Below are 14212 nucleotides of genomic sequence, written 5' to 3' on the forward strand. Positions count from 1 at the left end.
GTATTTAAATTATATAATATTCATTGCAATGAGAGCTCACATGGGTCCAACAAAAAAAATAATGTACTAGGCCTTGTAGTTAGTTAATAATGAGATCCTATCATCATAAACAAACTAAGTAAAGATTAATAATTCTTAAGAATGTACTACGTTCCCCTAGCTTCCATTGCAAACTTGTTAGTTGTTTATTCCTAGCCCCAATATGTTTTCGAAATTAATCATGTATTTCATAAATTTTTAAAAAATATTTAAATAAAATTTATTGTAAATGTAATAATCCATGTTTATAGATTTTAACTCAAAATGGATCTGACTTATTTTATAGTAAGAAAATAAATAAAAAAAATTATTTTGATATTTAACCACATGCATTGTACGTGCACAAGACCTAGTAAACTAAAATGTGTGAGAGAAAAGTCTTTTCGAATAAATAAACAAATCTTCCTACTCCTCAAACTTTAAATTACTTAGGCAATAAGTTAATCAAAAAATGATAAAATTAATCAATGCGTCTTCATCGCTCCACTGCCACGTTCTTCATTGGAAAATTTTGGCATTGACTGACTTGCGTTAGGAAAAGGAGGACTAAAATTTCTTAAAAAAGAAGTTTTAGCTTCTCACAATTATAAAAAAAGGAAAATGAATCTCTCACCGACTAAATTCGAGTACTCCCAATAAAAGACAAAATACCCCTACCTTTCTACAGGCTTTCATGCCGTTATCCGCAGAAAGTCGAGGGTAGATATGTCATTTCTTAATCTCAACTTCACCTGCCGTCACTTATACACGCGCCTCAGCGACCTGAAAAACCCCAAAAAATAACAAAACAATTTTGTAAATTTGAAGTCTTCTCTCATTAAAGCCCTCGATCTCATCTCCACTCAATTCACGGATCTAGGGTTCAACATACGAATCAAGCAGTCTCCGATAGAAATGGGGGCGGTTCCGTCGACGCCTCGCTGGAGCGGCGAGAGGCCGCCGGAGGCGGAGGAGCATTTGATCGGAGCGTTCGTCGGGGAGAAATCGTACCCGATCTCGTCGGAGTTCTGGAAGAAGCTGCTCGAGCTCCCCCTCGATCGCCAATGGCCGCAGCATCGCGTTGCTGAAGCCTGCCAGATCTTTGGTGAGTCTCACAAAGAGAAATGAATTCTTGATTATTTTTCTGTTATTTTTCACAAATGTCGATGTTTAAGTAATTATGTTCTTGCATGCAAGCTGGAAATTTGAATAGTTAGTGAAAATTATGAGATCTAGTTAGCGGAGTGAGAGATCCAGTTGCTACTTATCAAAAGGAGTCCATTTGATTGATTACCCTTGTAAGTTGTAAAAGTTGGAGATGAGGTGATCTTCTACATTTGTCCGCTCTGTACGATATAGGATAGAACAATTTTTCACTTTAGCCCTATTAAAATTTTTTATTATTAAAATCGACCTTTTTTTCTTTTATTTATCAAAACCGACCCGATTTCTTGATTAGCGGCTTAATCACATTCCTAATTAGTCGGGGTTGCCAACCCCGACTATTTAGGAAATTAATTTTTAGGGTTTAGGGCTTCTAATTAGGGTTTAAGACCCTCCTAAATAGTCGGGGTTGGCAACCCCGACTAATTAGGAATGTGATTAAGCCGCTAATCAAGAAATCGGGTCGGTTTTGATAAATAAAAGAAAAAAGGGTCGATTTTAATAATAAAAAAAATTTAAAAGGGCTAAAGTGAAAAATTGTTCTATAGGATATTCACATGGTATTTTGTTTCAGTATATGTATTATAGGATCAGGAGTGTGGGTAGTGAGTGTGGGCTTCAAGCCAAAAAAAAAAAAAAAAAACAGCCTTCTATAAAGTGAATACATGTTGCTAGTTACTCTCTGTAGAGAAGTTTTAGGGAGGCTAGCACTAAAAGGCACTGCAACAAGATGGGTCTAGAAGGAAGCCTTGGGAAGGTTATGGCTTTCACATGGCTTGTAGATGGTTATGTTGAATGCACTGATCATGAGTAGTTGAATTGTTGGTTGTCATTCCTGTGAATTTCATAAAATAAACATGTCTTACTAATTGACACAAAAGGTTGTACATTCGGATGCTTTCTTGGTTTCAGCATTGACAAGGGCGTGGCCTAGTATTTCATGGATTTTAAGTGGAAGGTTAGCTCTGCATTCTAGCTAATGACTAGGGTTGGGTGCTACATTTGCAAAACTAAGGAAGCTTTCAACTTTACAGGTTTATGACCAACTGATCTATTGACTACTAACTACTAGGATGACAACTGGAAGGTTAGCTCTGCATTCTAGCTAATGACTAGGGTTGTGTGCTACATTTGCGTAACTAAGGAAGCTTTCAACTTTACAGATTTATGACCAACTGATCTATTGACTACTAACTACTAGGATGACAACCAAAGAAAAGAACGGCATGCAAAATAAGGACATTGTTTGAGGAATTGTCCTACAGGCTTGAAACACATATTTGAGTGAGTAATCAACAGTAGAGATCAACTACAAGATTGCCCTTGGAGATGCACTACTCAAAGAGGCAACAAAGTAAAGGCAATCCAGGGAAGAACTGCACTATAATTTCTGCTTTCTTAGTCTTAAGGGCCTTTGGAAGATCATATATCAACATGCCACTCTGACTAAGAATCTTGCTTTGTCTCTTCCACTTGTTTTAGTAATACATAGAAGACTGTATGCATTTTATCTAAAAATAGTAGGGAAGTAAATATCAATGTTTTAAATATCGGCCGATTAACCAACATTATCGGCGATTTATCGTTTTTGGGGGCCTTCCATTATGATAAGTTTGATTTTAAATCGGTTATCGTTTTTCGATGTTTATCGGCGATAATGCGGCGATAATGTGAGTTATCAGCCAATATTGTCGGCTCAAAATATTAAAATTATCAGCCTTTAATTTGGGTTTGGGTTTGCTCTTTGGATGTTCAAAAATTATAAACTATTTGTTGCTTTTGGAACTTGGTTGTTTGATGATTAGCTTATGTTTGTTTATGAATATTGACATGGCTCATAAATCTCAACTTGGTAAGTTAGTTTATAATCTCATGATTGCACAATAATTATGTTGATGATTCTTCATTCTTTATGTTATCTTGTTATTTGCTTGTATGTTATTCCATTTTTACTAACTATGCACTTGAATGGTTTCATCGTGCGATCAAGAAGCAAGTTTCTACCATTGGTTAATGATTCTAAACATAATTATTTATATTTTGGTATGTCTATATTTCATTAGGTATGGTTAGATCACATCTTAGGATATTATATTATGTATACACACCATCCGGTAATATCACTCTGATAAATACTACTTATCCCTGATATTTCCCCTATATCTGATATCCGATATGGATTTTGACCGTCTGATAAATCCTCGATAACCGATATTTAAAACCTTGGTAGATTTATAAGTTTTGTACTTTAGTATGAAAGTTGAAAGTTCTCTTAAATCAAGAACTTGTTACCTAAATACCTGTAGCATCCAACAGTCAATAGGAATTGTAAAAGCATCAAAGTTTGAAAGTAAACTCTTGTCAGTGTAATACAACATGTGCATGCGGACATTCATGGGTTTGGTTCTAGTGTCAAATCAGTAAGAGAACTTAGAACACCTTTAACGAAGAACATAAAGTTCTTTTGTGCCAGTTCAATTGCAATAACACAGCCATGGGGGAAGAGAGGGCAAAAAGTGAGACAGAGGTTATTCCATCCTGTTGACAGCTTTTTGCACACCCACAAGAAAAAAAACAAAATAGAAAAAAAGAAAAGAAAAATAAAGAGTACCTAAAATAAGGTAAATTACTGCTCTCTGAAAAAAGTAGAATAATAAAATATCAGGGCTCAGCTGGCATGTCGTCGATTTCAATAAAAAAAACAACATTCACTCTGCAATTGGCCATACAGTTGCTCCAGTAGCTAAAAACCAGCATATTTGACATGCCAGCCTACTTTTAGAGCACTAGATGATTCATTAACAGACGTTTCACTCTAACTTGTAGTATTTCCATGAAATCTGTGAAAGAACATGAAAGGAAGCCTGAATAAGTGTGAGGTCTATGCCTGTAATCTTAATGAATTCTCATGTCTGAAGCTTCTATATTGAATTCTCATTTCTTAGGTTATCATTGGTTTTTATGTCGATGGACATTCTAATCTTAATTTGACTCTTAAATTGAGGTATGAAACATTTTATGTATCTTCAACCCCTTTTTTATATGCAGTTATCTTGTCTGTTTCTTTTTTGGCCATGAGGAAAATCACATCCTTCAGTTCATCTTATCACTTAAATGTTAGCAACACTCTTTTGTGCCACGTTAGATTTTAATTCTGCTGGCAATTATTCCTATTTGCTTTTAGTATGCATGATTCAAAATAACTATCAAATAAGACACCTTGCAAAAGTTTTCGTTCACATGGTTTGGTGTTTGCAAGACTGCGTCTTTTTTTGGCTATGTGAACAATCACATCTTTCAGTTCATCTTATCACTTCCATTCTTGCGACAATTTTTTGTGCCAAGTTAGATTTTAATTCCGCTGTCATTTATTCCTAATTGCTTTTAATTTGCATGATACAGCGCAGAATAACTATCAAACAAGACACCTTGCGAAAATTTTGGTTCACATGGTTTGGTGTTTGCAAGAGTGCATGACGACTGCTTCAGGATCATCTTTGAGTTATATGAAGGCTGTGAATGCAACATACATATCATCTGTATTTCTCAAGTTCATTATTGAAAATGCAACAACTGATACCTTTGAAGAACTGTATCTTAGCCTGGATGATGCCGAAGCAGGGCAGAACATTTTGCCTTTGGGTAATGTTTCATCGCTCCATTCATAGTTGATATGTATCTGCCAGTTTAGTAATTTTTTTCTGTGTTTTGACTGGATGCTCTTTTGGCTTCATGATGTAATTTTTTTTTTTTTATGTAATATGGATTTCAAGTTTAGATCTATCATTAGTTCCAAACAGTGTCCTTTATTTTCATCAGATTATTTTAGAAAAATTAGTTTATTTTTAGTATGAGATTTCTGAGATTTCTGTCTGTAGTTTATCTTATAGCTTGTTTTTGGTGCAGGTGAAAGGATTGAGAGTTATGTTATGCAAGGTGTACTTAATTTCATTGGTACATCAGATGTAAAGTACATTCCTGACTTCCTCTTTAAATATCTTATTTATCTTCTAAGGCTATCCATATTTTATGCTTCTGATTTGCACCTGTATTTTTATTGCAAGTGCTCACTCTTGCCTTCTCCATCATGAACTCCTGAACTTTATGATGGTGGCCATGTCAACCCAACTTTGTTCAGGGCCAACCCCAGCTCCAAAGGATGTGCATCCATTCATTGATGCTGCAATGCTTCAGGTGCTGAAAAAAGGATCAGATATCATCATCATCTTCTTCTTCCCTGGATTCATAAACTTGCTTATGGCAGTCTCGTTTTGGGTTTATTCTGCAGGAAGGTACTGTGGTGACTTCTGTTGTTCGCAGACTATTGCTGAATTTTATCACAAGACCGCGTATTCCTTTTAGGGGTACCGCCTATCCTGTCTATTCAGATGGGAACGAGCCAGGTGTTCTGCAGAGAGTTGGTTCTGCTGCTGGTACGGTTACTTCATTCTTTGCCATCTTATTTTAACTGTGTGCAACTTTGTTTTTATGCTTTTTCATTGGTTGAATACCTCCATAGTTCAATCACTGGATATTGAATTGGATATGGTACATCAGATACCATGTCCTGTTGTCTATCACTAATCGTGGTAGCATTGCTGATTGGCATGTCTGTCAACCTACTATCACTGTGAATACATTGTCAAATGCAGTTGTTACATGCTGAGTAAATGACCTATTCCATGTGGGATCAGCAGTTGTTACCAGCTTTCTCATAGTATTCCTTCCTAAGGGTACTGTGGCCATCAAATTCGAACATGAAACAAAAAGGCTATGTAAAGATTACATGATGTCAGTGGATTCTTAGCTTTCTATTTTGGTCCTTCTGAAGGATCATTGCTTTCAGTTATGGTGATGAAAAATACAAGAATAAATGTCTTAGAAGATGTCTCTTTCCCCTAGACGAAAGCTGATACCTGTTAAATACCAACCTAGCCATCTTATATTTTCATCTTAAATGTCATCAGAAGTTCTAGAGATATATAGTAGTTTTGGTGCTATAATCATTTAGTGATGGTGGCACGACAGTAACTATTGCTCTTATTTCTTGGTTGCATGTTCACTTGTTAACTGAGCATTTATCATAATATAAAATTAAGCCTCTCGACATCATAATAGAATCTGCAAAAGATGTTAAATCAAAAGTTTAAATACAAAACTGCAAGATAACTTGGGGTATTAATTTCTGTTAAGGTAAAAGGAAGTAAGGAATTCATACTCTTGTGTAAGAGCAATAAAGTCTTTTTTAGAGTTTCTTTAAATGTTTTAGCAAGCAGAACTTTTTGGTTATGGCCTCTACCTTGTTGTGTACCTCCTAATTTGTTCTCCATTAGTTTCTTGCTGTTGATTCTGTGCTCTTCTTATTTGTGTGTTTTTGCAGCAAACTTTGTGTTATTGCCATACTATACATTCAACTATCTAGTTAGTTCAAGTGGAGAAGTTTCAAGAAGTCCATTGGCAGACATCAGTCTACTTGTTTTGCTTATTCTTATTCATTACAGAAAGTGTGTTAAGGTGGATATGTCCACTGCAAATAATAACTTAGAGGATGTTGACTCTCGTACCTATTTGAAGGAGAATTCAGTCTTTTATGACAACCCTTACTGCAAGGCTCTTGAAAATGCTCGAGATATTGAATGTAAGACATTCATCTCCGTGTTCAAGCTATGTTAATTACATCCTTGCGCATAATCATTACTTGTTTGATTTCAGTTGATCGCGTTGATATAGAGGGGAATGCACAGAATGGACCACTTGTGAGATTACCTTTTGCATCCTTGTTTGACACACTTGGATTGTAAGAACCATTTATATTTTCACTTGCCTTATAATCCATGAGTAGTGTTTATATTTGTTAAACTTTCAATCAATATACTTATTTATAATTCATGTGTTACTTGACAACTGTGGCAATCCTATGCTAGGACTCCTAACCTGTTATGTCTGATAACTATTCTATTTATATTTGTTAGACATGCTCTTGGAAAGGCTTCATGATTTTAACTTAAAAATTTCAATTACGAGAGCATCATTCCTTAGAAGATATTGCTTATATACACCAATGAAGGACTATTAATTCCCATGGGAAAAATGCACATCTGGTTTCTTGGTTCTGCATAAAGTTAGAACTTGTATAAAACTTGTATGAGCTGCATAAATCAGTTCTCCAGTAAAGTTTAGATATGTTTGTTTTCTGCAGTGGCCCAATGGGGTAACATATGCTTTATGGATACCACAACTTTGTAGTAATCATAGAAAGTTCCAAAAATTTTGGTCAGTCAAAAAAAAAAAAAAAGAGAGCTTAGGCTCTGCTATGAGGTGATGAGTTACTGTTGGTTATTCTTTCATCTCACATTGGTATCTTCTTCAAGTGTGTAAGCCAGGATAGAGGAAGTTTGTGATAGGCTGCCTTAAGCTAGCAAAACTTGGTTGGTTTCTAGACGAGTACTAAAACACTCTTTTTTGGCATCCCATGTGATGATGGACCTTAATGTAGCTGAAGGAGAACTATAACAGCGTGACTAGTAAAGGAATTTGATGTATATATTTCTTTTGGTGGCTGTAGGAGACATGATGTGCTAGATTAATGGCTTAATACATACATACATTACATGATATAAATACATACATACATATATAATTTATGAATAAGTTGGTGTAATTGGTTACAGGTTCACAGATACTTCTCGCATCATGCAACTATTGGATGTAGCTACTGTTTTTACTGTTCCAGTGTTTGTAATTTAGTAACAGAAACATGCACAATTTACTGAAATGATCCATAATATACTACCAAAAGTTTAATTAGCATCAGTTTTTCTATGGTAACATGTCAATGGATTTGAAGTTTTTAAACCTACCTGAAAACTAGTATGAGAAGTATATATATTTCCTCAGACGAAACTTCTATTCTATATGCATTGATGATTGAATTGAATCTGAAATCTGTTAGTTCAAAGAATACACCGTCCTCAATACCTAGGACTATTGTATTTTCTTATGGTACTCTTTTGCAGATAAACCTAGTCTTCTTTTTTTTATAAAAAATGATAGACCCTTTTATAGGAAATTTCATTTTAAAAGTGAAGCATTTTAAAGGTTTGTACATTTTATGACAAAGATTGTGCAATTTTGCTATGCTTGAAGTGATGTCCTCTAGCATTAGAAATGCATGAGTTGTTTTGAGCTATTTCTGGAATTAATCAACTTATACCAATAACTATTTCTATTTTTCTATATCCTTCGTCAAATTTAAAAGTTTGTACTTTATGATCAAAGAATGCACATTTCTGCTCTGCTTGAATTGATGTCCTTTAACATTGGAAATGCATGAGTTGTTTTGAGCTATTCTGGAATTAATCAACTGTACATCAATAATCATTTAACAATTTCTATTTTATTGGACATTCACAATCATCCATGGGTTTGTGTTGATGTTTGTCGTCTATTTGAGGCTTTTGTGTTTTTTGTTGAATCCTTTTGTATGTTCAACTACATCAATATAGTTAATAGTCAGCATATATATAATATATAAATCTTGAACATATGAATATTCCCCAATATAATCTTGAACATGCGAATATTCCCCAATATTTTTTTGGTTATACTATACAATTTTCTCTTGCCTCTAATGTCATAAGCTTGGAATTTATCAATTTCCATCCCACTGTCCATTAATTGTTTTTGTACGCAGTTCTCAATATTGTTGGTTACTCCTTTTTGGGACATGTTATTCTTTTGTATATGCAATTACATAAGCTATGTTTAATATATACTTTTGATTTAGATATGATAATGATGCAACTATTCACCGGAATTTGGTCAACCAAGTTTCACAATTTTCACCCTGCCTGTATTCCTGTTAGAGAACATGTGATCATTCACCCAAGATCTGATATAAGGTTGCCCAGGACCTGGAATAAGAAGACCATATGCGGATAGTTGAATCATGAAATCTCTTGCATAACTAGTAGTTCTTTCTACCACATTGCATTTTTTATTCATCATGATGGATTTGTTTGTGAAGGTGCTTGGCTGAAGAGAGCTCTGTCTTGCTACTCTATTCCTTGCTCCATGGAAACTCTGATTTTCTGGAGTACGTCTTGGTGCGAACTGATTTGGATACATTGGTACTTATCTAGTCCCACATGATGATTTAATTTATACCTGTCTTTTTTAGGCATGAATGGTGCGGTTAATTGAATTTAGGGTAATTGCAAAGAATGATTTGCAAATTTGTGTTCCATGAATCTAATGGCAGAAAATCTTGATACATGTTGTGTTAAGATCACACTCAGTCGAGATTTAGATGTTCTTGGTCTCGTACTTGTGCATGTAGGGATGTACTTTATCTTCTTAAGCAAGTTTCGTTTTGTTTTTTACACTAATTAATCATGTTTTCATTTGTCAAAATTGTCGATAGTTGATGCCGATCCTCGAAACGCTTTACAATGCTTCAAGGAGGACGTCCAATCAAATCTACATGTTGTTAATTATCCTCCTCATTCTTAGTCAGGACTCATCTTTCAATGCTAGCATTCACAAGCTGGTAAGAGCCAGTATCATAATTTGATAGTACATGGTAAAAGTTTCATAATTTGGCAGAGTCAGGCAGTTAATTTGCATTTACAGATTCTTCTAAATGTTCCATGGTATAAAGAGCGTCTTCTCCATCATACATCTCTTGGTTCTTTGATGGTTGTTATACTTATAAGAACTGTGAAGTACAATCTCTCCAAGTTGCGGGTGAGGGAATCCTTCGATACTTCTTTAACATTCATTTAATTGGAAATTTGTATTTTTGAAAATTTTGATGTATTTCTTACCTGGGATATCTTATAAGAGATTTAACTTGTACTCCTGTGTTTGCAACTATATCTCTAAAAAGTTTTAAATATTCTGATGCATTATGAGTTTGCTGCAAACATTCATTTTAATAACTCCACTTTTACATTGTATGATGGCCACTTCATTTGCTTATTGAAATTATCTGCTTGCATTGTTATATGGCTTGCATGCTAGTGCCCTGAACACTTTTTTCACCCATACAAAAACTGAGCATTCAATTCTCCTTAAACTTGTTCTGTCTTCATGTTTGTCTGTACGATTAAGACCATGTAGTCTCGTGCTCATAGGTGAATGCAATTCCTTGTAATCAGTATATGTATAAATTGACTATAGTACACTCACGCACACACAAAACACTAGTCAGTATCTTAAACATCCCGATTCACACTTGACACCCTTGTACTGTAATAGCACTAGCTCTGCCTGAAGGGCTACTGACATCGTAAGTTCTCTTGTACTAGCTCTGCGCAAAAACAAGCTTTACATTGTCTTTCCTACAACCGAAACAAGAACAACACTATGCAATCATATGATGCTCACACGGAGGTTATGTCTCGTGATAAAACAATGGAGGCAACTTTGGCCGAGATCGACGATGTTGTGCGACTAACATCCTGATGGAGAACTATTTGTGAAGAATAATCAGTTAAACCACAGAGTACAGTTGTTAGGGGGTATAACTCCAGAAAATCAAGGGATTCTCTGCTGCTGATCCATGATCTTGAATTACGAATGACAATGGTTTTGGAGTTACTGGCAGCAGCAGACAAATAATTTTAAGATAGGATTAACACCTTCTGAAAGATTGTTTCTTTAGCTTTACAACAACTCCAAGTTTACGTGAAACAGATGTGACCTGAAGTTGTTATGGACTGATTGCTGAACAAGTCAAGCTGTTAAATGTGTCAGTATATCCAGATCTCGTTTGAATTCAGAATCTAAAATTCTATTTCAGCTGATAGGATTCTGAGTTCCTGGAGACTTGTTAGTAGTCCTAGCTAGCTGAGGAAAGGAGAATATTTTACTTGTACAAATGCAGTAGAGTTCTAAGTATTAAGTCAATTCAAGATTGGTCAATGATAGAGTTCCTTAAGAAAACTTCTAAAATCCTATAATAGAAAAAACCTCCCACTCTAGGCGAAGTCATAAGGAACTGGAGTAAAACCCAAAATCAAAACTCTAAATAGATTGAAAGGATGAGTCTTGTATTTTCTTGAATGATGAAAAGTAGAGAGTAGGAAGAATACATCGTATACACAATTTCATCATCTGAAATAAATAATAGGCTAAATAGCACCTATATACCCTATTGTTTCACCTACTTTTGACTTGTATACCCCAACTTATATTTGGTAGCAAAAGAATACCCTAAAGTTCTTTAAACTTGCACATATATACCCAAACTTTTTGGTGGCACTTAAATACCCTAAAGTTTTTACAACTAGCACTTAAATACCCTAAAGGTTTTAAAATTTGCACATAAATACCCTTAATTATGCAAACATGAGGGTATTTAAGTGCAAATTTTAAAACCTTTAGGGTATTTAAGTGCCAATTTTAAGAACTTTAGGGTATTTAAGTGCAAGTTTTCATAACTTTAGGGTATCTTAGTGCGACCAATAACAAGTGAATGTATATAAGTGCAAGTTTAAAAAACTTTAGGATATTCTCTTGCTACCAAATACAAGTGTGGGTGTATAAGTGTATAATAGATGAAACAATAGGGTATATAAGTGCTATTTAGCCTAAACGATATAACATTAAGAATTGGGAATTTCCCACTCATTATCAAGTAGCTTACTTCCACTCTTGCAATCATCTTTCACCTGATTTGAGTTAGTCTCCTGTCTGAAATGATGATGAATCTAGGGAGGGAGGGTTGGGAAAACTGGGTTTATGGAAGCCTTTTCGTCAAAGTTTTTAAGTTTTCATTTGTTACCTTCCGAGAGTGCTAGTGATAATTGACTTGTTAGGCTGAAAAGTGCTTGCTAGAACACTGTTGAGAAAAGCCAGTTTGTAAGAGTGCATATGAATCATGTCTGTGCACATGATAAAGTTGAACGGTTTAGAACAATGTAAGGAAAAGGAGGTATGCTTATAGTCCTAGACGGTAGACCCTCCATAACATGGCTTAGTACTTTGAATAGAATTAGAACTAAGGAGTGGATGTTGAAAATTGGCTTTCAACAAGATGATAGATGTGTATTATGTGCTATTGCCATAGAGACTATAAACCACTTGTTTTCCAATGTCATTACTCTCAAGAGTTGATTGTAGTTTTCTTGCGAGTAATGGGATTGAGAACTCCTATTAGAGATTGGCCCCTGTTCATTAAGTGGTTTCAAAAAATGGTGTAGAGTTAGACCTAAAAAGCCAACAAGCTGCTTCAGGAGAAGCTTGTTTCTGGCTGCTGCGTATATATAGACTTCGGCAAGAAAGATATTAAACGTTGTATAGATTTGAAGCTCATCCCCTGCCCCCAAGTTGTTACAAGGAGATATTTGGTTGATATTACGTTCCAATAAAGACCATAAGAGCTCTGTTTTCTTGTATTCTTGTTCTGTTTTGATTTGTTTGTTTCAGTTCTGTACTTCCCTCGGAGGTCTGGTTAGATTTTTACCTATTTACTGAGTTCTAGGGGAGTAATGGATTAGTTGGTCATGTTTTGTTTTGCATTTGTTCATACCTGGATATGCCTGAGTTATCGTTCATACCTGGATATGCCTGAGTTATCATCGTACTTTTGACATGCAAGCATAAATTTATTGTCACCTTTTCCATTGAGGAGGGGGGGGGGGGGGTGGGGGCCATGCCTTAGGAACTTGGTTTTCTCCGTTTCTGCCAATATAACATTTTTCTTCTTCATCTGCTGTCTTCTCCACTCTCCTTTTCCTTACACATGCATCATTTTTTGTGTGTGCTGGGGTGGGTGTGCGTGTGTGTGGGGGGGGGACCTGGCAGTGCCGCTGTGTATGCCTTACATGTCCTGGTCATCAGTTGGTTTGCTGCCTTGTCTGGCACTTGCATGATCTTGATATTTGATACTCGTACCACGGTGATTAAGGAATATTATATGCTGCATATTGCAGAGCTAAAATGCTTTAATAAGAATTCTCTGTTATTTATGTTCTAATCAATTCTCCACATCTAGTGGAGAACTTAAACTTGGAAGTACGAAACTTTCTTGCTTCTTGGGATTCATGGTATATCATAATCCATTGCTTGACTTTATGTGAAGCTTGAATTTTATAGAAATTATAGGAAGATTGCTATTGCTGAAATAAACTATTCATTTTGAAATTGTTGACATGGGAGATATTTTTAGGATGTCTACCTTCATACCAACTGTTTGGCGATCCTGGCAAACATGGCTCCTCACGTTCACAGATTAAGTGCATATGCATCCCAGAGGCTGGTTAGCCTTTTTGATATGCTCTCTCGCAAGTATATGCTTCTTTTCTCTGAACTTTGCTTCTCTTCTGCAGCAAATTTAGCAAATTTCAGTAATTTCTCGAGAGACACTGAATAGTTTCCCCCTATTCTGTTCAATTTCTTTCTCAGGTATACCAAACTTGCAGAATTGAAAAATGATAAAATTCATAAAATTACTTCTGAGCAAGATGGAGACAGTACGACTGAAGACATGGTAGGTTTCTACTTTTGAATCTAATGGTGTTAACCTTCTTGCCATTTATTTTTAGAAACTAGAATCAGGACAATTTAGTAGTACCAATTTCCTCCTTGGCTTTTTATGATTGTCTAATGAAGCGATATTGAATCTGTTGCAGTCGACGGAGCTTCATATTTATACAGATTTCTTAAGAATAGTATTGGAGATTCTAAACGCAATCATCACATATGCTTTGCCTCGGAATCCTGAGGTATTGTGTCCAGGACATTTTGCTTGTGTGAGAAAATCTTTTTTTTTTTTTGTGCAGATCATAATAGTTGTTGCATTCATTTTCTAATTTGTTTTTTAACAGGTTGTATATGCAATAATGCACCGACAGGAGGTCTTTCTGCCATTCAAGAGTCATCCACGATTTAATGAGTTGCTTGAAAACATATATACAGTATGCTAAATATTCTTGCAATACTTGCATAGTTATTTGGGAATTGTGTTGTCATTCTGGAAAATTTTGGCTTCCTTATGTGCCTTAGAGAAGATCTTAGCATCTTCCCT

At 35.3% G+C, this 14212-nt stretch overlaps 1 protein-coding gene across 4 annotated transcripts in view; it reads left to right on the forward strand.

The window, feature by feature from the left end:
- Window positions 800-14212, forward strand: part of LOC109848357 (dymeclin) — a 15822-nt gene continuing 2409 nt past the window's right edge. For all 4 annotated transcript variants that reach the window (XM_020417809.1, XM_020417811.1, XM_020417810.1 and 1 more), the window contains exons 1-14: window positions 800-1123; window positions 4585-4824; window positions 5089-5152; window positions 5247-5376; window positions 5471-5615; window positions 6563-6820; window positions 6895-6979; window positions 9209-9311; window positions 9605-9730; window positions 9814-9927; window positions 13355-13473; window positions 13591-13675; window positions 13818-13910; window positions 14013-14102. In XM_020417809.1, coding sequence (XP_020273398.1) covers window positions 934-1123; window positions 4585-4824; window positions 5089-5152; window positions 5247-5376; window positions 5471-5615; window positions 6563-6820; window positions 6895-6979; window positions 9209-9311; window positions 9605-9730; window positions 9814-9927; window positions 13355-13473; window positions 13591-13675; window positions 13818-13910; window positions 14013-14102 — 1842 coding nt within the window. In that variant the 5' untranslated portion in view covers window positions 800-933. The remainder of the gene's footprint in view (window positions 1124-4584; window positions 4825-5088; window positions 5153-5246; window positions 5377-5470; window positions 5616-6562; window positions 6821-6894; window positions 6980-9208; window positions 9312-9604; window positions 9731-9813; window positions 9928-13354; window positions 13474-13590; window positions 13676-13817; window positions 13911-14012; window positions 14103-14212) is intronic.

The sequence above is a fragment of the Asparagus officinalis genome, chromosome 7, assembly GCF_001876935.1.
Source record: "Asparagus officinalis chromosome 7, Aspof.V1, whole genome shotgun sequence".
Taxonomy (NCBI): Eukaryota; Viridiplantae; Streptophyta; class Magnoliopsida; order Asparagales; family Asparagaceae; genus Asparagus; species Asparagus officinalis.